At 41.5% G+C, this 26,721-nt stretch overlaps 2 protein-coding genes across 4 annotated transcripts; both read left to right on the forward strand.

Moving 5' to 3' along the window:
* The first annotated feature begins 2,648 nt into the window (after positions 1 to 2,648).
* Positions 2,649 to 9,103, forward strand: mul1 (mitochondrial E3 ubiquitin protein ligase 1). 3 transcript variants are annotated; one of them, XM_029665054.2, is made up of 5 exons: positions 2,649 to 2,671; positions 5,302 to 5,456; positions 6,147 to 6,355; positions 7,615 to 7,826; positions 8,046 to 9,103. In XM_029665054.2, the coding sequence occupies exons 2-5, from the start codon at positions 5,337 to 5,339 to the stop codon at positions 8,561 to 8,563; spliced, it is 1,059 nt and encodes a 352-aa protein (XP_029520914.1). In that variant the 5' UTR covers positions 2,649 to 2,671; positions 5,302 to 5,336; the 3' UTR covers positions 8,564 to 9,103. The 3 variants fall into 3 exon arrangements, with proteins under 3 accessions (XP_029520914.1, XP_029520915.1, XP_029520916.1); XM_029665055.2 differs by lacking the exon at positions 2,649 to 2,671 and adding an exon at positions 2,733 to 2,754; XM_029665056.2 differs by lacking the exons at positions 2,649 to 2,671; positions 5,302 to 5,456 and adding an exon at positions 5,507 to 5,589.
* Positions 9,104 to 14,242: 5,139 nt separating this feature from the next.
* On the forward strand, positions 14,243 to 15,038 carry camk2n1b (calcium/calmodulin-dependent protein kinase II inhibitor 1b). The gene is given in 3 exon segments (XM_065021091.1): positions 14,243 to 14,252; positions 14,531 to 14,692; positions 14,968 to 15,038. Coding segments are annotated over 3 exon segments (243 nt in total).
* The last annotated feature ends 11,683 nt before the right edge of the window (positions 15,039 to 26,721 follow it).

Below are 26,721 nucleotides of genomic sequence, written 5' to 3' on the forward strand. Positions count from 1 at the left end.
CTTCTTTTGATATGGAATCTCTCCCTACTCTTCTTTTGATATGGAATCTCTCCCTACTCTTCTTTTGATATGGAATCTCTCCATACCCTTCTTTTGATATGGAATCTCTCCCTACCCTTCTTTTGATATGGACTCTCTCCATACCCTTCTTTTGATATGGAATTACTCCCTACCCTTCTTTTGAAATGGAATTACTCCATACTCTTCTTTTGATGTGGAATCTCTCCCTACTCTTCTTTTGGTATGGAATCTCTCCATACCCTTCTTTTGATGTGGAATCTCTCCCTACTCTTCTTTTGGTATGGAATCTCTCCATACCCTTCTTTTGATGTGGAATCTCTCCCTACTCTTCTTTTGATGTGTAATCTCTCCCTTTTCTTCTTTTGATATGGAATCTCTCCATACCCTTCTTTTGATATGGAATCTCTCCCTACTCTTCTTTTGATATGGAATCTCTCCCTACTCTTCTTTTGATATGGAATCTCTCCCTACTCTTCTTTTGATATGGAATCTCTCCCTACTCTTCTTTTGATATGGAATCTCTCCATACCCTTCTTTTGATATGGAATCTCTCCCTACTCTTCTTTTGATGTGGAATCTCTCCATACCCTTCTTTTGATATGGAATCTCTCCCTACACTTCTTTTGATATGGAATCTCTCCATACCCTTCTTTTGATATGGAATCTCTCCATACCCTTCTTTTGATATGGAATTACTCCCTACCCTTCTTTTGATATGGAATTACTCCCTACCCTTCTTTTGATATGGAATCTCTCCATACTCTTATTTTGATATGGAATCTCTCCATACCCTTCTTTTGATATGGAATTACTCCCTACCCTTCTTTTGATATGGAATCTCTCCATACCCTTATTTTGATATGGAATCTCTCCCTACCCTTCCTTTGATATGGAATTACTCCATACTCTTCTTTTGATATGGAATCTCTCCATACCCTTCTTTTGATATGGAATCTCTCCCTACCCTTCTTTTGATATGGACTCTCTCCATACCCTTCTTTTGATATGGAATTACTCCCTACCCTTCTTTTGATATGGAATTACTCCATACTCTTCTTTTGATGTGGAATCTCTCCCTACTCTTCTTTTGGTATGGAATCTCTCCATACCCTTCTTTTGATGTGGAATCTCTCCCTACTCTTCTTTTGATGTGGAATCTCTCCCTTTTCTTCTTTTGATATGGAATCTCTCTCTACTCTTCTTTTGATATGGAATCTCTCTCTACCCTTCTTTTGATATGGAATCTCTCCCTACTCTTCTTTTGATGTGGAATCTCTCCCTTTTCTTCTTTTGATATGGAATCTCTCCCTACCCTTCTTTTGATATGGAATCTCTCCATACCCTTCTTTTGATATGGAATCTCTCCATACCCTTCTTTTGATATGGAATCTCTCCATACCTTTCTTTTGATGTGGAATCTCTCCCTACTCTTCTTTTGATATGGAATCTCTCCATACCCTTCTTTTGATATGGAATCTCTCCCTTTTCTTCTTTTGATATGGAATCTCTCCCTACCCTTCTTTTGATATGGAATCTCTCCATACCTTTCTTTTGATGTGGAATCTCTCCCTACTCTTCTTTTGATATGGAATCTCTCCATACCCTTCTTTTGATATGGAATCTCTCCCTACTCTTCTTTTGATATGGAATTACTCCATACTCTTCTTTTGATATGGAATTACTCCATACTCTTCTTTTGATATGGAATCTCTCCATACCCTTCTTTTGATATGGAATCTCTCCCTACTCAAGTGCTTTATAAACTACGGAGTCAGAGCATTTGTTCCAAGACCAATGCAGTGTGATCACTGTAAAGCTTGTGGACACGTTTCAAATGTTTGCAGAAGGGCGAAGCCGAGATGTCCAAGTTGTGGAAAAGATCATGTCGTGTTTTAAAAGTGATGAAAATGTGACATGTTGCAGTTGTGGTGGAAACCATGAAGCCAAGTTTTTGGAATGCCCAACGAGGGTGGAAGAGAATGAGGTGGCCAAAGTCAAGGCTGTCCAGAGCATTTCATATGCAGCGGCTGTATAAAAGGGTTAAGGGTACGAATGGTGCTCCTGAAGAGTCCATGGAGCCTTCACTGAAGGATACAGGGGTTGCCGGTCAAAAACTGGACCCAGATATGTTAAAGGTTAAGAAGGTGGACTTCATGGCCTTTATTGCTGTGGTGATCAATGGCACTGCCAAGGTGGAGAGGAAGTCCAGGAAAATAGATATCCTTGTGGATGCAGTGGAACGGTTCCTGGGACTAAATTACTTCTCGGCGGAGGAGTTGCATGGAGTATTGGCACAAGCCGTACCACCCTCTCAGGTAATAGAGCCGGAGAAGGGAGATATGGAGATTTGAAGGAAGGAAGAAGTGGGAGTTTGGGGATTTTAGTTTCATCAATGTGTTTTTTTTAATTGATTTATTTTGGGTGGATTAAGTTAGTTTCCCTACCTTGGTTTTTCAACCCCGTCCAGTTGGTAGCAGTAATAGACCTTTTGGGGTTGTAGTCTCCCATAAAACCCACAGAAGTAGAAGCTTTTCACTTGATAAATGATTGAACACTGTCACCTGCTGGTCAAATGACCACATTGAAATAACTTTTATTTTGAAGTGAGAAAAGGAACCCGGAAATAGTGTTTACTGTGAGAAAGTGGAGGGTGAGTGCCTGCTACTTGTGGCTGTATTTATGTAATCTTGGAACGAAGTCGATCCTTTTTTAAATATAAACGTAATTTGCTGGGTGAGAGATCTGTGTGTTTACAAACTATCTACATCAGTGAAGGGCTAAATTACAGAGCCCCTTAGCTAGCGCAATGTCAACAATCTTGCTAGCTACTGACAGGTTTTCATGTTCAGTCAATATATTCTGTATGATGCCAAATGTTTTAATATGTTTTGTATTTTGGCGAGTGCGTTGTTGTCATTAGCTCAGCATTTGAAATGGCCACTCGCCTCCAGAAGGTCAGTCAACCCAAATAGATTTTTGCTGGATCAAAATTAGAGTCCTCGATTACGTTAGCTACAGTAATAATTAGCTGGGTCATTCTCACGAAATTTGACCCAAAAATGATCCAGTTTCATTTTTAACGAAATGTCCTCTTTGATCACTGAGATTAGGATCTGTACTTCTCTATACTGAACAAAAATAGAAAGGAAACATGCAAAAATGTTAAAGATTTGACTGAGTTATGGATTTCACGATTGGTCATAGATGTCTACAAAACAAAAAAGTAGGGCTGGATCAGAAAACCCGTCAGTATCTGGTGTGACCACCATTTATTTGCCTCATGCTGCACGACACATCTTCACATAGAGTTGATGAGGCTGTTGATTGTGGCCTGAGGAATGTTGTCCCGCTCCTCATCAATGGCTGTGTGAAGTTGCTGGATATTGGCAGGAAATGGAACAAGCTGTCGTACATGTTCATCCAGAGCATCCCAAACATGCTCAATGGGTGCGGATGAATGGCATTCCTGCAGTCAGGATGCCAATTGCACGCTCCCTCAAAACTTGACAATTTCCACAAAATTCGTATTACCACAAAAGTCCGAAAAAGTAATAATGAAATCAATGTCTAATACATTTTCTACTTTGCTCCCCTAATGAAAAGATGTGAGTTAAACATAACACTGAAAATAAAAATCTAATCAAATCACATGTGGTTAGCAGATGTTAATGCGAGAGTAGTGAAATGCTTATGCTTCTAGTTCCGACAATGCAGTAGTAACCAACGAGTAATCTAACCTAACAATTCCACAACTGCTACCTTATACACACAAGTGTAAAGAGATAAAGGATATGTACATAAAGATATATGAATGAGTGATGGTACAGAACAGCATAGGCAAGATGCAGTAGATGGTATAGACTACAGTATATACATATGAGATGAGTAATGTAGGGTATGTAAACATAAAAGTGGCATAGTTTAAAGTGGCTAGTGATACATGTATTACATAAAGATGGCAAGATGCAGTAGATGGTATAAAGTACAGTATATACATATGAGATGAGTAATGTAGGGTATGTAAACATTATATTAAGTGGCATTGTTTAAAGTGGCTAGTGATACAGTTTTACATCAATTTCCATTATTAAAGTGGCTGGAGTTGAGTCAGTATGTTGGCAGCAGCCACTCAATGTTAGTGATGGCTCTTTAACAGTCTGATGGCCTTGAGATATAAGCTATTTTTGAGTCTCTCGGTCCCTGCTTTGATGCACATGTACTGACCTCGCCTTCTGGATGGTAGCGGGGTGAACAGGCAGTGGCTCAGGTGGTTGTTGCCCTTGATGATCTTTATGGCCTTCCTGTGACATCGGGTGGTGTAGGTGTCCTGGAGGGCAGGTAGTTTGCCCCCAGTGATGCGTTGTGTAGACCTCACTACCCTCTGGAGAGCCTTATGGTTGTGGGCGGAGCAGTTGCCGTACCAGGCGGTGATACAGCCCAACAGGATGCTCTCGATTGTGCATCATCTCCTGAGGTTGAAGAGGCGCTGCTGCACCTTCTTCACAACGCTGTCTGTGTGGGTGGGCCAAAAATATTTCGAATGAAATTATACAATTATAATTAAATTAAATCGGACTCAAATTTCTGAGCTTTTTAGCCGTTTCGTTAGTGAGAAGGCCAAGGGGGGTAAAGGGGCTGTTTGAGACTAAGAACCTAATTCTGAAGACATACAAGCAAATAAATGTACTTAACTTATACTACTCACCTAGATGATGCATCATGGGTGAATAAAACTTTGTTTTTAAAGGAACTTAAAAAGTGTTACGGAAATGAGACACATGCCATCAGACACTGTGTTTGTACGTAATACATATTGTAGTTTAATGTCAACTTCAACTAGTATACCATTTTTATGATTTGTGGATAACCTGCAGCAAAATATTTGGTGTTTTATTCAAATAAGCAAGTTTTTCTAAAGTAAAACCAGAGTTTAATCCGGACGCATTTCGATAATCAGAATTTGGGGTGAACATGTACACAATTCAGGAAAGAAAATATTTAAAATAAGACACTTAGCCAAAAAGTACACATCTTAGTCCTCAGAACGATAGTTGATTTTTGCAAATGCATCATGGTTTTTGTATCTGAATGTGATACATGGTTCATAAGAATCACCCAGCTAGGTGACAGTCAGTCAAGTCTCTGTAAATATGGATTAGTAGGCTGACAAACCAACTGGCCAAGTATAATTCTGTAGTGTAATTACATTCATATATTCCATCAAGGTCCAACTAACACATGAGCATAGCTTTCTAGAATGTCGTCTGACTCCCAATCCAGGTGGGGTTACACCTGCCCTTGTGTTCTCTGAAAAGATGGATTCTACTGGGAAACCCTCCACAGCTCAAGTCCTACTATTAACCACCAGCTCAGCACTGACTGCAGTCTTCTACTCTGTGTACAGGAGGAGGACAACAACAGTAGCAAGATTAAAGGTAATCACATTATAGGCTTGTCTCATCTATCTTTCTTATCTCTTTAAATCTGGTAGGATTGTGGTCAGGCTAATCATTGACAAATGACACATCTTGAGGGGAGTTTAAAGACATGGTCCGGAACGTTGGCGACGTAAGTATTTTGTAAACCTCTCGTTTTGGGCTGGATTTGTCAATGTGTAGTTCGTACAGTACATACATAATCTATGAGTAGAATTACTGTGTTACCTCAAGTAGCCAGGAAATCCCTAGTTTGAAAGCGCCAGTTTACTGGAGGCTGCGCAGTGCCATTTTCCCCCATGTGGGCCAGCCACTTATCAATTCCAGTTCCAGCCAATGAGCTTTAGCCCCTCGCCATTTCAGTGACAGGTAGCAAGATACACACACGGCAGAGCTAGAGACGGTGAGCACATATATGGTATAGTACGCAATTTTGGGGGACCACTTTTGGCTTGTGAGCACTACTTTCTGAACTACTGGCTAAAAAGTATACAAAAGTGTCAATCTCTTTAAATTGTTTCGTTTGCAATTTACCAGAGCATACAGTAGCACTGCACCCAGAAATCCAATGTGATATTATCAATAGTTCAGACATACTGTCATTTGCGTTTTACCAGGAAAGAACTTTACTTCATCATAATGATCATTGGAAGTTTTTGATTGTTCTTCAATATGCTTTATGTTTTACAGGGAGCCAAGAGAGTGTCTATTGATCAGGATCTGAAGAACATCCTGACAGCAGCACCAGGAAAATGTGTCCCGTACGCTGTGATCGAAGGTGTTGTGAGATCTGTTAAAGAAACCCTGAACAGCCAGTTTGTGGACAACTGCAAAGGGGTCATCGAGAGGTTAACTCTAAAGGAGAAGAAGATGGTGTGGAATCGCACCACTCATCTCTGGTAGGTGCTAAAGTATAGTTGTGGCCAAAAGTTTTGAGAATGACACAAATATTAATTTCCACAAAGTTTGCTGCTTCAGTGTCTTTAGATATTTTTGTCACATGTTACTATGGAATACTGAAGTATAATTACAAGCATTTCATAAGTGTCAAAGGCTTTTATTGACAATTACATGAAGTTGATGCAAAGAGTCAATATTTTTAAGACCTCTGCAATCCGCCCCGGCATGCTGTCAATTAACTTCTGGGCCACATCCTGACTGATGGCAGCCCATTCTTGCATAATCAATGCTTGGAGTTTGTCAGAATTTGTGGGGTTTTGTTTGTCCACCTGCCTCTTGAGGATTGACCACAAGTTGTCAATGGGATTAAGGTCTGGGGAGTTTCCTGGCCATGGACCCAAAATATTGATGTTTTGTTTCCCGAGCAAGTCCTGGCGCTTGCTGGACTTTCTTGGGCGCCCTGAAGCTTTCTTCACAACAATTGAACCGCTCTCCTTGAAGTTCTTGATGATCCGATAAATGCTTGATTTAGGTGCAATCGTACTGGCAGCAATATCCTTGCCTGTGAAGCCCTTTTTGTGCAAAGCAATGATGATTGCACGTGTTTCCTTGCAGATAACCATTTTTGACAGAGGAAGAACAATGATTCCAAGCACCACCCTCCTTTTGAAGCTTCCAGTCTGTTATTCGAACTCAATCAGCATGACAGAGTGATCTCCAGCCTTGTCCTCGTCAACACTCACACCTGTGTTAACGAGAGAATCACTGACATGATGTCAGCTGGTCCTTTTGTGGCAGGGCTAAAATGCAGTGGAATTTTGGGGGGATTCAGTTCATTTGCATGGCACAGAGGGACTTTGCAATCACTGATCACTCTTCATAACATTCTGGAGTATATGCAAATTGCCATCATACAAACTGAGGCAGCAGACTGTGAAAGTTAATATTAGTGTCATTCTCAACTTTTGGCCACGACTATACATTGAATTGCTATGATGTATTCTTGCACGCTCTCTTACTGATGGCTGTTAGGAGGCTCAGTTTGTGTGGATGTATGGTTTGTGTGTAAAGACACTCACACACTAACGATGACCCAACAGTTAACTTTTGTTCCTCTTATGTTTATTTATTCATTCAAGGTAAGACAAAATCATTTGTAAACACAAGCAAAATGTATGAAAATAATGTTATGCTCTACACCACATATTTTTGTGGATACACATGTCTCTAGATATCTCTAATATTTTGTACCTGTCAGGAATGAGAGTGAAAAGGTCATCCACCAGCGCACCAACACGGTGCCCTTTGACCTGGCATCCCACGACATGGCCATGGCCGCCACCATCCGGGTCATCCGTCCCCTGGACTCCTCGGAGCTAGACCTGGAGACCACTTACGAGAACTTTCACCCCACGGTCCAGTCCCTGACCAATGTCATTGGCCACTTCATCAGCGGGGAGCGCCCTAAAGGTATGGTCCTTTTGTGTGGTCCTGTGTTGCTCAGTTAAGCCCAGGGCTAAGGTCAACACTGCTTTAGTAGAGCATGGCACTTGCAAAGCCAGCGTTGTGGGTTACATTGCTGCTGGGACCACCCATACTAAAATGCATTCATGCATGTAAGTCTTTAAGTCACTTTGGATAAAAGCTAAGTGGCATATGTTGTTGTTGTTGTTATTATTATTATTATAGGTATCCATGAGACGGAGGAGATGCTGCGTCTGGGGGAGAGTGTGACCGGGGTCGGGGAGCTGGTGCTGGACAACAACCTGGTGAAGCTCCAACCTCCCAAGCAGGGCCTGAGGTACTTCCTCAGCCGACTGGACTATGACTCCCTGGTGGAGAAACAGCAGAGCAGCGTCAGAGTCTGGAGGGTCCTGACTGCGTTGTTTGGTGTGGTAGCTTCTACGACGCTCCTCTTCATCCTGTGGAAGCAGTGGGTTTACCACAGACAGAGGAGAAAGGAGAAGAACGTCCTGGAGGAGTTCAAGGAGCATCAGAGGAAGAGGATGAGGGAGCTGAATGTAGAGGAGACCAGTGTTTCCCCTAGTGCCTGTACGGTTTGTCTGAGCCGGGAGCGTTCCTGTGTGTTCCTGGAGTGTGGGCATGTCTGTGCCTGTGACCAGTGCTACCAGGCTCTTCCAGAGCAAAAGAAGTGCCCTATCTGCAGGGCACCGATAGAGAGGGTAGTACCGCTTTATAACAGCTAATGGACAATGCCATGGCGATTGTAACTGGACTAATCTAATGTTACTGAAAATGTCACTGAAAAAAGATTGTGTATTTGTTTTTCTTTTTGTTTGTCTTTTTTTGTGTGACAGGAAAATGACTGTGTATAATTTTAAGTGGTACTTGTAGCTTTAACATTTCATTGAAAGATCAACCTTACTTGTAATGCTGTGTTGTTGTTATTATGCATATGTTGATTTGATTTATATCAGTTGAGGAAAAGATGTGTCCTTTTTCCATAGAGATTTGTAGAATCAACTCAGAAGTTGAATGTCTTCACCTCAATGTTTCTCCAAAGCACATCAAAGCCATTTTGAATAAAGAACGAAAAACACAAAACAAATCCTCAACTTATTTTGCAAAGTTGGAGTGTACATTTACATCTGTATACTAACTATCCACACAGTTGTGAAAATATGTATTGCTGCCAGGACAGAGTGACTTCTGCCTTTCATACATGTTTTCAAAAGTGATATTTTATGTTTTGCATAAAGCCATTAAATTTGATATGAGCAGTGAAAGTACAGAAATAAAACATGTGCAAGATAGAAACATTTGATAATTTAAGAAAAGTATCAAGTATCAAGCTCTACTATCCCCATTGAGACAGTGTCTGTGCCTCCATCTAGGTTGGGCAAAACTAAACATGGCGGTGTTCGCCTTAGCAATCTCACTAGGATAAAGACCTCCATTCCTGTCATTATTGAAAGAGATCGTGATACCTCACATCTCAAAATAGGGCTACTTAATGTTACATCCCTTACTTCAAAGGTAATTATAGTCAATGAACTAATCACTGATCATAATGTTGATGTGATTGTCCTGACTGAAACATGGCTTAAGCCTGATTAATTTACTGTGTTAAATGAGGCCTCACCTCCTGGTTACACTAGTGACCATATCCCCTGTGCATCCCGCAAAGGCGGAGGTGTTGCTAACATTTACGATAGCAAATTTCAATTTACAAAAAAGAAAATGACTTTTTCGTCTATTGAGCTAGTCATGAAATTATGTAGCCTACTCAATCACTTTTTATAGCTACTGTTTACAGGCATTCTGTGCCATATACAGCGTTCCTCATTCAGTTCCCTGAATTCCTATCGGACCTTGTAGTCATAGCAGATAATATTCACATTTTTGGTGACTTTAATATTCACGTGGAAAAGTTCACAGACCCACTCCAAAAAGCTTTCGGAGCCATCATCGACTCAGTGGGTTTTGTCCAACATGTCTCTGGACCTACTCACTGTCACAGTCATACTCTGGACCTAGTTTTGTCCAATGGAATAAATGTTGTGGATCTTAATGTTTTTCCTCATAATCCTGGACTATCGGACCACCATTTTATTACGTTTGCAATTGCAAAAAATAATCTGCTCAGACCCCAACCAAGGAACATCAAAAGTCATGCTATAAATTCACAGACAACACAAAGATTCCTTGATGCTCTTCCAGACTCCCTCTGTCTACCCAAGGACGTCAGAGGAGAAAAATCTGTTAACCACCTGAGGAACTCAATTTACCCTTGCGCAATACCCTAGATGCAGTTGCACCCCTAAACACTAAAAACATTTCTCATAAGAAACTAGCTCTCTGGTATACAGAAAATACCCAAGCTCTGAAGCAAGCTTCCAGAAAATTGGAACGGAACCGTGCAGTATTGAAGAGCCCTCACTGCTGCTCCACCAAACTGGAAGTCTTCCGACTAGCTTGGAAAGACAGTACCGTGCAGTATTGAAGAGCCCTCACTGCTGCTACACCAAACTGGAAGTCTTCTGACTAGCTTGGAAAGACAGTACCGTGCAGTATTGAAGAGCCCTCACTGCTGCTCCACCAAACTGGAAGTCTTCCGACTAGCTTGGAAAGACAGTACCGTGCAGTATTGAAGAGCCCTCACTGCTGCTACACCAAACTGGAAGTCTTCTGACTAGCTTGGAAAGACAGTACCGTGCAGTATTGAAGAGCCCTTACTGCTGCTACACCAAACTGGAAGTCTTCCGACTAGCTTGGAAAGACAGTACCGTGCAGTATTGAAGAGCCCTCACTGCTGCTACACCAAACTGGAAGTCTTCCGACTAGCTTGGAAAGACAGTACCGTGCAGTATTGAAGAGCCCTCACTGCTGCTACACCAAACTGGAAGTCTTCCGACTAGCTTGGAAAGACAGTACCGTGCAGTATCGAAGAGCCCCCACTGCTGCTCCACCAAACTGAAAGACAGTACCGTGCAGTATTGAAGAGCCCTCACTGCTGCTACACCAAACTGGAAGTCTTCCGACTAGCTTGGAAAGACAGTACCGTACAGTATCGAAGAGCCCTCACTGCTGCTACACCAAACTGGAAGTCTTCCGACTAGCTTGGAAAGACAGTACCGTACAGTATCAAAGAGCCCTTACTGCTGCTACACCAAACTGGAAGTCTTCCTACTAGCTTGGAAAGACAGTACCGTGCAGTATTGAAGAGCCCTCACTGCTGCTACACCAAACTGGAAGTCTTCCGACTAGCTTGGAAAGACAGTACCGTGCAGTATCGAATAGCCCTCACTGCTGCTACACCAAACTGGAAGTCTTCCGACTAGCTTGGAAAGACAGTACCGTGCAGTATTGAAGAGCCCTCACTGCTGCTACACCAAACTGGAAGTCTTCCGACTAGCTTGGAAAGACAGTACCGTGCAGTATCGAATAGCCCTCACTGCTGCTACACCAAACTGGAAGTCTTCCGACTAGCTTGGAAAGACAGTACCGTGCAGTATTGAAGAGCCCTCACTGCTGCTCCATCATCCTGTTTTTACAACTTAATTGAGGAAAATAAGAACCATCCTAAATTTATTTTTGATACTGTTGAAAAGCTAACTATAAAGCAGCATTCCCCAAGAGAGGATGGCTTTCACTTCAGCAGTAATAAATTCATGAACTTCTTTGAGGAAAAGATCATGATTATTAGAAAGCAAATTACAGACTCCTCTTTAAATCTGCATATTCCTTCAAAGCTCAGTTGTCCTGAGTCTGCACAACTCTGCCAGGACCTAGGATCAAGAGAAACACTCAAGTGTTTTAGTACTATATCTCTTGATACAATGATGAAAATAATCATAGCCTCTAAACCTTCAAGCTGCACACTGGAACCTATTCCAACTAAACTACTGAAAGAGCTGCTTCCTGTGCTTGGCCCTCCTATGTTGAACATAATAAACGTCTCTCTATCCACCGGATGTGTACCAAACTCACTAAAAGTGGCAGTAATAAAGCCTCTTTTGAAAAAGCCAAACCTTGACCCTGAAAATCTTTAAAAACTATCGGCCTATATCGAATCTTCCATTCCTCTCAAAAGTTTTAGAAAAGGCTGTTGCGCAGCAACTCACTGCCTTCCTGAAGACAAACAATGTATAAGAAATGCTTCAGTCTGGTTTTAGACCCCATCATAGCACTGAGATTGCACTTGTGAAGGTGGTAAATTACCTTTTAATGGCATCAGACCGAGGCTCTGCATCTGTCCTCGTGCTCCTAGACCTTAGTGCTGCTTTTGTTACCATCGATCACCACTTTCTTTTGGAGAGATCGGAAACCCAAATTGTTCTACACGGACAAGTTCTGGCCTGGTTTAGATCTTATCTGTCGGAAAGATATCAGTTTGTCTCTGTGAATGGTTTGTCCTCTGACAAATCAACTGTAAATTTCGGTGTTCCTCGAGGTTCTGTTTTAGGACCACTATTGTTTTCACTATATATTTTACCTCTTGGGGATGTCATTCGAAAACATAATGTTAACTTTCACTGCTATGCGGATGACACACAGCTGTACATTTCAATGAAACATGGTGAAGCCCAAAAATTGCCCTCGCTAGAAGCCTGTGTTTCAGACATAAGGAAGTGGATGGCTGCAAACGTTCTACTTTTAAACTCGGACAAAACAGAGATGCTTGTTCTAGGTCCCGAGAAACAAAGAGATCTTCTGTTGAATCTGACAATTAATCTTAATGGTTGTACAGTCGTCTCAAATAAAACTGTGAAGGACCTCGGTGTTACTTTGGACCCTGATCTCTCTTTTGACGAACATATCAAGGACAGCTTTTTTCCATCTACGTAACATTGTAAAAATCAGAAACTTTCTGTCCAAAAATGATGCAAAAAAATGTATCCATGCTTTTGTTACTTCTAGGTTAGACTACTGCAATGCTCTACTTTCCGGCTACCCGGATAAAGCACTAAATAAACTTCAGTTAGTGCTAAACACGGCTGCTAGAATCCTGACTAGAACCAAAATATTTGATCATATTACTCCAGTGCTAGCCTCCCTACACTGGCTTCCTGTCAAGGCAAGGGCTGATTTCAAGGTTGTACTGCTAACCTACAAAGCATTACATGGGCTTGCTCCTACCTATCTCTATATGATTTCGTCCTGCCGTACATACCTACACTTACGCTAGGGTCACAAGACGAAGGCCTCTTAATTGTCCCTAGAATTCCTAAGCAAACAGCTGGAGGCAGGGCTTTCTCCAATAGAGCTCCATTTTTATGGAATGGTCTGCCTACCCATGTGAGAGACGCAAACTCGGTCTCAACCTTTAAGTCTTTACTGAAGACTCATCTCTTCAGTGGGTCATATGATTGAGTGTAGTCTGGCACCGGAGTGTGAAGGTGAACGGAAAGGCTCTCCCTAGGAGGGGTGGGTCACTTGAGTGGGTTGAGTCACTGATGTGATCTTCCTGTCTGGGTTGCCCCCCCCCCCCCCCTTGGGTTGTGCCGTGGCGGAGATCTTTGGCCTTGTCTCAGGATGGTAAGTTGGTGGTTGAAGATATCCCTCTAGTGGTGTGGGGGCTGTGCTTTGGCAAAGTGGGTGGGGTTATATCCTTCCTGTTTGGCCCTGTCCGGGGGTATCATCGGATGGAGCCACAGTATCTCCTGACCCCTCCTGTCTCCGCCTCCAGTATTTATGTGTCAGGGGGCTAGGGTCAGTTTGTTATATCTGGAGTACTTCTCCTGTCTTATCCGTTGTCCTGTGTGAATTTAAGTATGCTCTCGCTAATTCTCTCTTTCTCTCTTTCTTTCTCTCTCTCAGAGGACCTGAGCCCTAGGACCATGCCTCAGGACTACCTGGCATGATGACTCCTTGCTGTCCCCAGTCCACCTGGCCGTGCTGCTGCTCCAGTTTCAACTGTTCTGCCTGTGATTATTATTATTTGACCATGCTGGTCATTTATGAACATTTGAACATCTTGGCCATGTTCTGTTATAATCTCCACCCGGCACAGCCAGGAGAAGACTGGCCACCCCTCATAGCCTGGTTCCTCTCTAGGTTTCTTCCTAGGTTTTCTTCCTAGGTTTTCTAGGGAGTTTTTCCTAGCCACCGTGCTTCTACACCTGCATTGCTTGCTGTTTGGGGTTTTAGGCTGGGTTTCTGTACAGCACTTTGAGATATCAGCTGATGTACGAAGGGCTATATAAATTGATTTGATTTGATTTGATCAAGTATTTCCCCCAAGTTAACCTACAAAGTGACTGAATCAGTTATCTCTTATAGAAATTAGATGAGGCAGTATGCAATGATATTTCATTATTAATTCATAATGGGTTGACTAACGGGATTCTCATTGAACCACGAAGGTACAAAACATGTAACATAAGGAGTGTGTCGTGGTGAGACTGGTGGATGGAGAAGGAACAATGTACCTCTGTCGGTGACGTGTATTTTCTACCAGTTCTTGGGATTGTTTTGCATCGCACTCCTTATCAGATTTAGCCTAATATTTTACAACGGTGTCATTTTATTATGTAAATGTACTGTACTCCATTGATACATGGCCCTTTTATTCGTAAAGAGGACAGAAAACGTTGAATACATTATTTTTAATGTTAACGATATTAGACAATATCATTTTCAGTGTGTTATGATATCTGCTTTTTCACCGGCGTATTTCAGTATCGATTATTGACTAACCTTGTACTGTGAAGACCTGTCGGGAGTATTGCCTTTCAACGAGAAATATTATGGTGTTGATGGCGCCGTGTGAAAGGTCTCCATCACATGTTGCCTGCAGGATACCCGCAACTTCTATTGTGCTGCACTGACTAAAATACCACCTAAACCTGGACAGATTGGGAGAGGTAAACGAGGTGAGAGACGATTGTCAACAAAGGACTTTTTAAATAATCATTACAATAAATTAAATAAACACTTTTGAAAATAGTGTGTGTGTTCAAAAATACTGAGTTGGGCTCTTTCATTGGAAAATGTTAATATTTTCCTGTGGCTTGACTGGACACAGCATGTATAATATTAACTTTTCCATGAGTAGAGATATAGAGGGCGTTGTATGAAATCCACCATCTTAGTTTGACTGACAATCTGAGTGAATCCTCACAATTTCGTGTTTTCTTCTAATTGCCAGTTGTCATTGAAGATGACAGAATAGAAGATGAGCTGAAAGACCCAGCAGAAAAAACACCTGCCTGTGTCTAGAATATCCCAAAAGAAGGTTGGAAGCTCAAAAATACTGTAGGCCTACTATCCTTGCTCAGCAAAAAAGCACTTTGGTATGTTCTCGTTTTGTATTGATTTCAGTGATGCCTATTAGTCCATGCTTCCAAACAGAAAAGAACTGTGAAATTAATTCACTTGGTCATTTGCTTTTAAAGCACATGTTATAGAACTTCATTAATTGATCCATTCTAAATGATTGATTAATGATATGGAAATTATTCCCCAATGCAAAGGCTGGTAAAATGCAAAGGATCCTAAACTTGATCCTAAACTTGCTCTTGTTTTTACTCTATCTTGGCTGTTTATTTTGCTACTGTACTGTACTGTTCAGTCTTGCAAAGTTTCAGTACTTTTTTACAAAATGTTAAAACTGTGTTAATGTGTTTTTCACCTTTAATAGCATATATAAATAACTTTTGAATACCCTTTTGGTAGTGAGGGCCACTTTTTTTTTACAGAATGACAATTGAAGGACTACTGTTTTAAATCAGGCACTTTTGGGTTTTGCCATTTGTACTTATGTTGTTGCTGCAAACTGCCTGCTCATTCTAATGTAAAAAACGTATTTTAACATCAGGCATCTACCTATGAAACAACTACAACTATTCCTGTTCTGTGATTGTAACAGTAAACACATGTTTATAATACAGTGCTGTCATGGGGAATATGATCCGAACTCTGCCAAATGTCTCAGAAGATGCCATTACATACATGTATTGTCAGTGATTTGTCCAATGGCCCAATGTGCATTTCTGATCATGTTTGTTTCAGGGCTTTTTTGTCAATATCTGCCTTTGCATGGAATAGTCTGAGCAGAAGTGTCTCTGTGTCAAAAGAAATGACTGGCATACATATTGTTTGCAACTTGGAATGACATGTTTATTATTTAAATATTGTGTACGTTGTACCCCTTTTCACTGAACAGGACTATGTTTGTAATGTGCAGTCAAGTATTACAATGTGAAAATGAATTGTGTACCTTGTTTCCCTTCTCCCTGGCTGACCCATTATTTGCATCACTTTGCACTATTTTACCACTAAACAAACCATTATTGCTATACTCTGTTAATTACAGTTTCATACATCAATAATGACTTAAAGTAGGCCCTGTTATTACATTGCCACTGTCAGCCACTAAGTGCCACAGCACTACACTCAGGGTGCTGTGACTTCAGAAGATGTTTTCACTGACTCTGAGGATACCAGATTATTCTCAGGTAATCAAGCATATATGTATATGTATATGGTGGCTGTAGCTTTGAATTAGGAGCTTCTTTACTGGCATTCCATCAATGGATATAACTCCTATTTAGGATATTGTTTTTCCTTACTGCTATAGGAAGGAATATATTAAACTGAATACTAAGGTGATACAAGCGGTCAACTTTTTTCCATATCAAATAATGGCTCAACTGCCCTCATGGTTGGTTTGTATAATATTATGTAAGCAGGTGAACTGGTCTCTTCCTTGAATATATTCAACTTAATTTGTTTTCATAAGAAAAACAGTATTGACATTGTCAGTGTCTGGTGGTACAATCAGTGTGTTTGTGGCTATAGCTCTGTTTGGTCAGTAGGAAATGCCAGCCGCTATAGATCATCTGAAATCATGGATTCGATCAGTGGAGGCTGGAGGGAGGAGCTATAGGAGGAAGGGCTTATTGTAATGGCTGGAATAGAATAAATGGAACGGTATCAAATACATCAAACATACGGAAACCATATGTTTGACTCCGTTCCATTATGCCATTCCAGCCATTACAATGAGCCCTTCCTCCTATAGATCATCCCATCAGCCTCCACTGGATGTAAGGTCGACATCACTAATAGTTAGTAGGATATAGCCTACTATGAACTACTAGATTATATTACACATAATCTAGCATTTATATTTTAACCCAGTATCATGTCATATTTGTTATTTCAGCACTCTGCGCCTGCTTCAACTAATCAAGGGCTTGATGATTAGTTCTGTTGACTACTTGAATTAAGTGTGCTAGTGTTGGAATAGGACACATTTGTGCAACGACTAAGTATCCCAGAGGAATAGACATCAACTGAACAGAGTCAGCATCTCAATTTGAAAGATCACCCTCCAACTGAAGTGACTGAGGAACAAAAACACACAACGCATAATCATAACAAGCCCTCACTTGCAAGCATCTTATATGCCGCCAATCAACATGTACTACATGTGCATCATTAATCAGTAGGACTTGAGGTTTTGTATAATAGAGGCTTTGTTAGAAGATGAGAAAGAGAAACTCACAGTCCCGGTTTCATACTGAAGACATTTCATACTGAAGACACATTATATACAGTACCAGTCAAAGGTTTGGATGCACCCATTCAAGGGTTTGTCTTTATTTTTACTATTTTCTACATTGTAAAATAATACTGAAGACATCAAAACTATGAAATAACACATGGAATCATGTAGTAACCAAAAACCCGAAGGTGGCTCCCCTGCCTGTTCGGCCGGCGCTCGGCGGTAGTCGTCGCCGTTCTACTAGCCGCCACCGATTCCTCCCCCTCCCTGGCGCCTTCGAGTGCCAGGGAGGGGGAGTGGGAGCAGGCGTGACACTATTATTCTACAATGTAGAAAATTGTAAACAAAGAAAGAAAGAAAAACCCTTAAATGAGTAGGTGTGTCCAAACCTTTGACTGGTACTGTATGTCCACAGAGGAGCCATTTACCAAGAGGTTTCTTTGTATGGGAGCTTGTTTCTCAGGTTTCAATGCGCAGCACATATGGTACAGCTGATTCAAAGCATCTTCACCATCATGGTTCACATTTCTTTTGACATTGTGATGGTGTTTTTCTGTCTGAATTTAACTCCACCTCACAGCAGAAAGCATCAACACATTATTATAATAACTGAATGAAAGTGACATATTGTGGTAACATTACAGGGAAATTATAGCAATGAATACAAAATCTGTTTGGAAAAAAGTTGTGAGCCACCGAGTGTAAGATACAGTATTTACATGGTCCACTGGTGGATAGCTTTCCATTTTGAGGTTTTTGGCTGATACCATTAAAAATGTGGAAGGAAACATCATGCTAGACACCCTGGGGTTCAGTGATTTCCCCAGGAAACAAGGGTAACATATGGCGGAACTCTTGGTATGACAACCGTGAGCTGGGAAAACACAACACACCACGGATTGCCAAAGCCAGGACTGTTGCCTTAGCAACTGCTCAGAGCCTCTAGCTCCTGCTCCCAGTACAGTTGTTGCTGTTAACTTCTTATGGCTGCAGGGGCAGTATTGAGTAGCTTGGATGAAAGGTGCCCAGAGTAAACGGCCTGCTCCTCAGTCCCAGTTGCTAATACATGCATGTTATTATTAGTATTGGATAGAAAATGCTCTGAAGTTTCTAAAACTGTTGATGTCTGTGAGTATAACAGAACTCATATGGCAGGCAAAAACCTGAGAAGAAATCCAAACAGGAAGTGGGAAATCTGAGTTTGGTCGATTTTCAACCCAGCCCCTATCGAATACACAGTGGCATATTGGTTATGTTGCACTTCCTACGGCTTCCACTAGATGTCAACGATCTTTAGAAACTTGTTTGAGGATTCTACTGTGAAGTGGGGGCTCATAAGGGCTGTTTGAGCCAGGTGTCTGGCAGATTGCCACAGGCTCTGAGGCGCGGTCACGAGAGAGCTCTCGTTCCATTGGTTTTCTACAGACATAGGAATTCTCCGGTTGGAATATTATTGAAGTTTTATGTTAAAAACATCCTAAAGATTGATTCCATACATCATTTGTTTCTACGGACAGTAACGGAACTTTTTGACATTTCGTCTGCAACTAGGGAACGCGCTTCATGACTTTGGATTTGTTTACCAAACGTGCTAACAAAAGTAGCTCTTTGGACATAAATGATGGACATTATCGAACTAAATCAAACATTTAATGTGGAACTGGGATTCCTGGGAGTGCATTCTGATGAAGATCATCAAAGGTAAGTGAATATTTATAATGCCATTTATGACTAATGTTGACTACCCAATATGGGGGATATCTTTTTGGCTTCTTTGTTGTCGAGAGCTGTACTCAGATTATTGCATGGTTTGCTTTTTCCGTAAAGCTTTTTTGAAATCTGACACAGCGGTTGCATTAAGGAGAAGTGCATCTGTATTTCCATGTCTAACAATTGTATTTTCATTGACATTTATAATGAGTATTTTTGTAAAATCATGTGGCTCTCTGCAATATCACCGGATGTTTTTGGAACTAGTGAACATAACGCGCCAATGTATACTGAGATTTTTTAAATATAAATATGCACTTTATCGAACAAAACATATATGTATTGTGTAACATGAAGTCCTATGAGTGTCATCTGATGAAGATCATCAAAAGTTAGTGATTAATTTGATCTCTATGGTATAAGATACATGTATGTTTGAGGAATTTTAATTATGAGATTTCTGTTGTTTGAATATGGCGCTCTGCACTTTCAACTGGCTGTTGCCTTGGGATTGCTTAAACTGAGACTATGTAGGATTTTTTTTTGCACCATGAGACCTCTCTTTGGACTGCTGTTTGGAGCTAAAACCCATAATTACTTGGGTTTGGTTTGTGTGTGTGTGTGTGTGTGTGTGTGTGTGTGTGTGTGTGTGTGTGTGTGTGTGTGTGTGTGTGTGTGTGTGTGTGTGTGTGTGTGTGTGTGTGTGTGTGTGTGTGTGTGTGTGTGTGTGTGTGTGTGTGTGTGCGTGCGTGTGTGTGGTGGACGTTAAGCTGTTATGATATACAGTAATGGACTATTATATTACATATCCAATCTCCCAAGACTAGACTATTGCATGAAGTGGTCAAGTGGCTATACATAACACTGAAAAAATGTAATTGAATTTATCTATAGTATGTGTGGGCATAACTTTTCTGGCTGATATAGAAAACCAGTTAATAGGTTTGAAAAACATTCATTCACATCCCAGTCCTACTATTTCAACTAGCACATTATAACCATTGAAAAGATCAATGAGCTGTACCACATGATGAGGTGAATAGTGCTCTTCTCTGATATCATTGAGGACTGTACTGCATCTGCCCTTTGCCTGTGAAAAGTGAAATAACTGTCACTACGCCCTTAAATAAATGATTATCTCTGAAATGATACTGAACCCAGGGTTAATTGCCTACAGCTACATGGCACCCTATAGGACAGCCACCGCTATCTCTGCCATGGTGACTCACATGCAGGGCCAGATTACTGAATTGGCATGCAGGACACATGCCCCGGGGCCCCAGACCTCCAGAGGGCCCCCAACCAATTTATATATATATATTTTTAGGGGGTTGTGGACTCAATATTTAGAATAGCAGGAAATTTGCTTTAAAACTGCAACATTTTATCTTAGCCTCATGACAGAATAGCATTATAAAACTGATTTTTTTTTCAAAGATCAGGGAAAATATCAGAATTAGGATTCCTGTGTAACCACAGCCTAAGCAGTGGGGATATCTGAGCCTCCTTTACAGGTGTAGATCTTAATTTGAGCCAGCTTGCTACAACATGAAAATAATCCTGCAGCAAAAAGAAATGTGAATTATTATGTGGATAATAATGAATGGACATTTTTGTAGGGAATGATACATTTTCCAAACCACTCAGGAGACAGAAGCCTCAAATACACTACAAGTTTCAGATTTCTTCAGCAACAGAGTGATCAAATGAAGATTCAACACCTGTACACAAATAGAACAATGAGACAGATATTTCACCTGATGTATAAATGAGAAGCATCCGGTTGGTGTTTCCACGCACTACTAAATATGGGGATGAGAGGAAGCCCAGTGATTGGCAGTGGGAGAAGATAGGGTGAGATGGATTTTGGCCGACATTCTATTAATTTTCTTATTGATGAAACATTTGATCTCAATACAGTTTTCTGTTTCCAAAACAGGAATCTGTTATGAACAGATTTGACTAAGTTTTGTCGTATTTACTCTTTGCCAAAGTAAAAATATGCGTTCTTTAGAAGGAGTGCAAGGGCGAATTGAGTTTTGCACAAGCGCATTTCACAGAGTAGGCGTTCCCTAAAGGAAATATGCAAATACATGCTAGCTCGCGCCAATAGGATCTCGCTAGCTTGTGCTTGGCTCTTCACACCTTGTTGTTGGCCCACTATAATTCATTTGTTCCCATTGGAAACGACAGGCTCTGGTCTATCTTGAGTTAGTTATAGAAATCGTGGACCTGTATGTCAACCGTGAACTTGGAGCCAAATTGAGTCATTCATGTGTCAGTCATTGCCAGCAGCATACCACCCTGCATACCACTGCTGGCTTGCTTCTGAAGCTAAGCAGGGTTGGTCCTGGTCAGTTCCTGGATGGGAGACCAGATGCTGCTGGAAGTGGTGTTGGAGGGCCAGTAGGAGGCACTCTTTCCTCTGGTCTAAAAAACAATATCCCAATGCCCCAGGGCAGTGATTGGGGACACTGCCCTGTGTAGGGTGCCGTCTTTCGGATGGGACGTTAAAACGGGTGTCCTGACTCTCTGAGGTCATTAAAGATCCCATGGCACTTATCGTAAGAGTAGGGGTGTTAACCCCGGTGTCCTGGCTAAATTCCCAATCTGGCCCTCAAACCATCATGGTCACCTAATAGTCCCCAGTTTACAATTGGCTCATTAATCCCCCTCCTCTCCCCTGTAACTATTCCCCAGGTCGTTGCTGCAAATGAGAACGTGTTCTCAGTCAACTTACCTGGTAAAATAACGGATAAATAAAAATAAAAAATAAATAATTAATTCAGACAGAGCTGCCATGGTCGCATCGTCGCCATGCCTTCATGGTTTGATACGGTTGTTTGTGTCCCTTTATTCAGGGTGTGCATCTTTAATATGTGCCTTGAATTTAACTAAGGCATGGTAAGCTAAGGCATGTTTTACATGGCAGTTACAACAGGTTTTGTGTAACAGTACAGATACACATTGCTGCACTGTGCTTACAGCTGTTACACCCGTGAACAGCTGGAGTTAACAGGTTTATGTCACTGTCGCATGTACCAGGTTTGGCGTCAATTCCAGTTTAATTCCAGTCAATTCAGGAAGTACAATGTAATTCCAACTCCAATTCCAGGAAAATGTGTAATTGTGTAATTGTAATTTTGTTTACTTTCTGAATTGATTGGAATTGACCCCTCACTGGCATGTACCTTCATGGCTAGATTCAGAATGGGGACACCATGGCTAAAGACTTGGTAGCCACACCATATAAAAAAAACTAAAAACAAAGGAACAATCTACTAATCAGATTGCAGTCAGAGAAGAGGGCAGTGACTGGGCCTGTGTTGTGCTGCTGTGTGTGTATTGACCTGCCTGTAACCCCTGAAAAAAAAAAAAAACAGTGACAAGAACACTACCCTTTTCTGATTGTCTTAAAATGAACAGTTTAGCCTCCCGGGTGGCGCAGTGGTTAAGGGTGCTGTACTGCAGCGCCAGCTGCGCCATCAGAGTCCCTGGGTTCGTGCCCAGGCTCTGTCGTAACTGGCCGCGACCGGGAGGTCCGTGGGGCGAAGCACAATTGGCCTAGCGTCGTCCGGGTTAGGGAGGGCTTGGTCGGTAGGGATGTCCTTGTCTCATTGCGCACCAGTGACTCCTGTGGTGGGCTGGGCGCAGTGCACGCTAGCCAAGGTTGCCAGGTGCACGGTGTCTCCTCTGACACATTGGTGTGGCTGGCTTCCGGGTTGGATGTGTTAAAAAGCAGTTGGTTGGGTTGTGTATCGGAGGACGCATGACTTTCAACCTTCGTCTCTCCCGCTACTACAACAATTGGATACCATGAAATTGGGGAGAAAAAGGGGTAAAACAAAATAAAAAAATTTTTTTTTTTAAATGAACAGTTTAAACGTTCGAGAAAGATCTTTCAGGAGAAATCTGCATGTTTTCTTCTTAAGTTAATAGTTCTTCTCGGTGCTGAGCGTGAACTCAATAGCAACCCTATTCCCAAAAGATCCATCCACTCTCATCTTGCCATAAGAAAATAACCCTAAAGCTTCATGAAACCTAAGAGTATCTGTATACTCTACCTTTTCCTCTCTGATTAAACTCCTGGGAGGTTTGGAACAGAACATTTCAAAAATATCATTTCTAACAGGGAATTATGTAACACATGGCCTACTTATTAATATTTCCATAGCAACTTTTTTTGTAAAGTGAGTCAACAGATACCTGTATTCTAATGGAAGGTTCCGTTCCTCTTGGTACATGAATACAACGTACCATAGAGAGTTAACTGCTATTCTCATATTTAAAAGAGCCTTCACAGAAATATAATCTTATCTGCAAACAAAGAGCTTTTGGAGGATTTATAAATATAGGTTGATAAAACTCATTCCACAGGGCAACGCTCAAAACAGCAATGGCAGAGACATTAGAGAAAGCTTGACAACCAGTATTTTTTTCCCAAAAGACCTTGGTTCATACGTTCTCAAAGCAACATCATGTCATTTGAACAAAACCTCCATTCTAATAATATATATGTGGGTTGCTGCATTGTATTTATACTGTATACAGTAGCCATCATCAATTAAGTGTTTGCCACACAATCCTGTATGTTGTCATGAATAGCAAAAACCAAACTATTTTTAGAACAAAATAAAAGTTTTGTTAATGTCACAATACTTACCTTATATTTCATTTTGCCTGAGATGGGTGTGCCTTGTTAAAGCTCTAACACATCTCGACCAATAGGCCTACAGCTGTCATTAGTGACATACAGTGCCTTTAAAAGCTATTCAGACCCCTTGACTTTTTCCACATTTTGTTACATTACAGCATTATTCTAATGGATTAAATAAAAATAAAAATCCTCATCAATCTACACACAATACCCCATAATGACAAAGTGAAAACATCTTTTTTTTATTTTTATGCAAATGTATTAAAAAAAAGCAAAAATTGTATTCAGACCGTTTGCTATGAGACTCAAAATTGAGCTCTGGTGCATCCTGTTTCCATTGATCATCCTTGAGATGTTTGTACACCTGTGATAAATTCAATTGATTGGACATGATTTGGAAAGGCACACACCTGTCTATATAACATCCCACAGTTGACAGTATACGTCAGAGCAAAAACAAAGCCATAGGTCGAAGGAATTGTCCGTACAGCTCAGAGACAGAATTGTGTCGAGGCACAGATATGGGGAAGGGCATTTATGCAGCATTGAAGGTCCCCAAGAACACAGAGGTTTAGAACCAACAAGACTCATCCTAGAGCTGGCCGCCCGGCCAAACTGAACAATCAGGGGTGAAGGGCCTTGGTCAGGGTGGTGACTAAGAACCCGATGGTCACTCTGACAGAGCTCTATAGTTTCTCTGTAGAGATGGGAGAACCTTCCAGAAGGACAACCATTTCTGCTGCACTCTAACAATCAGGCCTTTATGGTAGAGTGGCCAGATGGAAGCCACACCTCAGTAAAAGGTACATGACAGCCCACTTGGAGTTAGCCAAAAGGCACCTAAAGACTCTCAGACCATGAGAAACAAGATTCTCTGGTCTGATGAAACTAAGATTGAACTCTTTGGCCTGAATGCCAAGCGTCACATCTGGAAGAAAACTGGCACCATCCCTACAGTGAAGCATGGTAGTGACAGCATCATGCAGTGGGGATGTTTTTCAGGGACAGGGACTGGGAGACTAGTCAGAATTGAGGCAAAGATTCATGGAGCAAAGTACAGAGAGATCCTTGATGATAACCTGCTCCAGAGGGCTCAGGACCTCAGACTGAGGCGAAGGTTCACCTTCCAACAGGACAACGACCCTAAGCACACAGCCAAGACAACGCAGGAGTGGCTTTGGGACAAGTCTCTGAGTGTCCTTGAGTGGCCCGCCCATAGCCCGATCGAACATCTCTGGAGAGACCTGAAAGTAGCTGTGCAGCAACGCTCCCCATCCAACCTGACAGAGTTTGAGAGGATCTGCAGAGAAGAAGGGGAGAAATTCGACCAATACAGATATGTCAAGCTTGTAGCGTCATACACAAGAAGACTTAATGCTGTAATTGCTGCCAAAGGTGCTTCAACAAAGTACTGAGTAAAGGGTCTGAATACATATGTGTTTTTATTTTTTTATAAATATCTAAAAACCTGTTTTTGCTTTGTCATTATGAGGTATTGTGTGTAGATTGATGAAGGGACTTAGAACAAGGCTGTAACAACAAAATGTGGAAAAAGTCAAGGGGTCTGAATACTTTCCAAAGTCCCTGTAAGTGGTTTACCACTGTAAGTGGTTTACTAGGCGTCAGTTAAATTAAGAACAAATTCTTATTTACAATGACGGCCTACCCCAGCCAAACCCTACCCTAACCTGGTCGACACTGGGCCAATTGTGCACCGCCCTATGGGACTCCCAATCACGGCCGGTTGTGATACAGCCTGGAATCGAACCAGGGTCTGTAGTGACCTCTCTAGCACTGAGATGCAGTGCCTTAGACTGCTGCACCACTCGGGTGGTGATTGGATCCTTTTTCAAGCAGTATTCTTACTTAGGCTTATTCATTGGTAGGCCTGTACATAGAGATAGAACAACTGTCATATTATCGATGGGCCTATCGGTATCTTGACCACCGAGTTAGCCCTAATTAGTGTGTACATCTTAATTTGAGCCAGCTTGCTACAGCAGTATAAAATAATCCTGCAGCAAAAGGAAATGTGAATTATTATGTGGATTATAATTAATGGACATTTTTGTAGGAGGTGATACATTTTCCACGGCACTCAGGAGGCAGAAGCCTTTTTAAACCTCAAACAAGTTTTAGATGTTTCCTGATCATTGCTGCTCAATCGACTCAGAAACCTTGTTAAACAGCATAAAGATGCTCCAATAGCCATGTTAAATATAGACAATGTTAATTTGTTCATGCAAAGAGACACAGCAAAACATGGGTTGGTCTGTTCTAACACCTCCCTTACACAGGTATTTTCTCTGAATATAGAAGCAGTAGCCTAGTAACAATATGAACATCAGAAGTCCTTATGCAGATCCTTTCTCTGACTAAGAAAGTAGGAAAATTATTATGAGAGAAGCCTAAAGTGGCAATAAACTAACTGAAAACCAAACTGTCATTCAGTGCTGTGCCTCTAATCGCTGAAGCCACAGTCAGTTGCTTGCACAAAAACTCTCCAGCAGAGTTGAAGTGTTGCTGAGATTTGAGGGGCACAGTCAAATCCCTTGTTGGGTACTGGCTTTGGAGGATTGCTCTTCAAAACACTGTGTAGTGTGTACCATGTGCCCTGTGTAGTGTGTACCATGTGCACCATGTAGTGTGTACCATGTGCACCATGTAGTGTGTACCATGTGCACCATGTAGTGTGTACCATGTGCCCTGTGCAGTATGTACCTCGTGTACCAGCAACAGGAGCATTTGTAGCTCTGTGTATAAAGGAAGGGTCAAGATGTATCACCTGTCACACTAATGAGCCATGGTTCTTCTTCATTCATGCTCTCTCTCTCAATACTTCTATCGCACTCTCTCCATACCTCGCTCTCTCTCCATACCTCAATCTCTCTCACTCTCTTTCCCCTACCTCCATCTCTCTCTCACTCTATTTCTCCCCCCCACGCTTTCTCTCTATCCCCTACCTCCATCTCTCCTTCTCTCTCCTACCTCAATCTCTCCCTCTATCCCTACAACTATCTCTCCCC

This window comes from Oncorhynchus nerka, linkage group LG7 (assembly GCF_034236695.1).
Source record: "Oncorhynchus nerka isolate Pitt River linkage group LG7, Oner_Uvic_2.0, whole genome shotgun sequence".
Lineage (NCBI taxonomy): Eukaryota > Metazoa > Chordata > Actinopteri > Salmoniformes > Salmonidae > Oncorhynchus > Oncorhynchus nerka.

What these genes read in the sequence shown, in the direction of transcription:
- mul1 (XM_029665054.2), top strand. Translation starts at nt 5,337, where the DNA reads ATGGATTCTACTGGGAAACCCTCCACAGCTCAAGTCCTACTATTAACC. An exon ending in AATCGCACCACTCATCTCTG is followed by an intron (nt 6,356 to 7,614) that starts GTAGGTGCTAAA and finishes TGTACCTGTCAG; the next exon opens with GAATGAGAGTGAAAAGGTCA. An exon ending in CAGCGGGGAGCGCCCTAAAG is followed by an intron (nt 7,827 to 8,045) that starts GTATGGTCCTTT and finishes TTATTATTATAG; the next exon opens with GTATCCATGAGACGGAGGAG.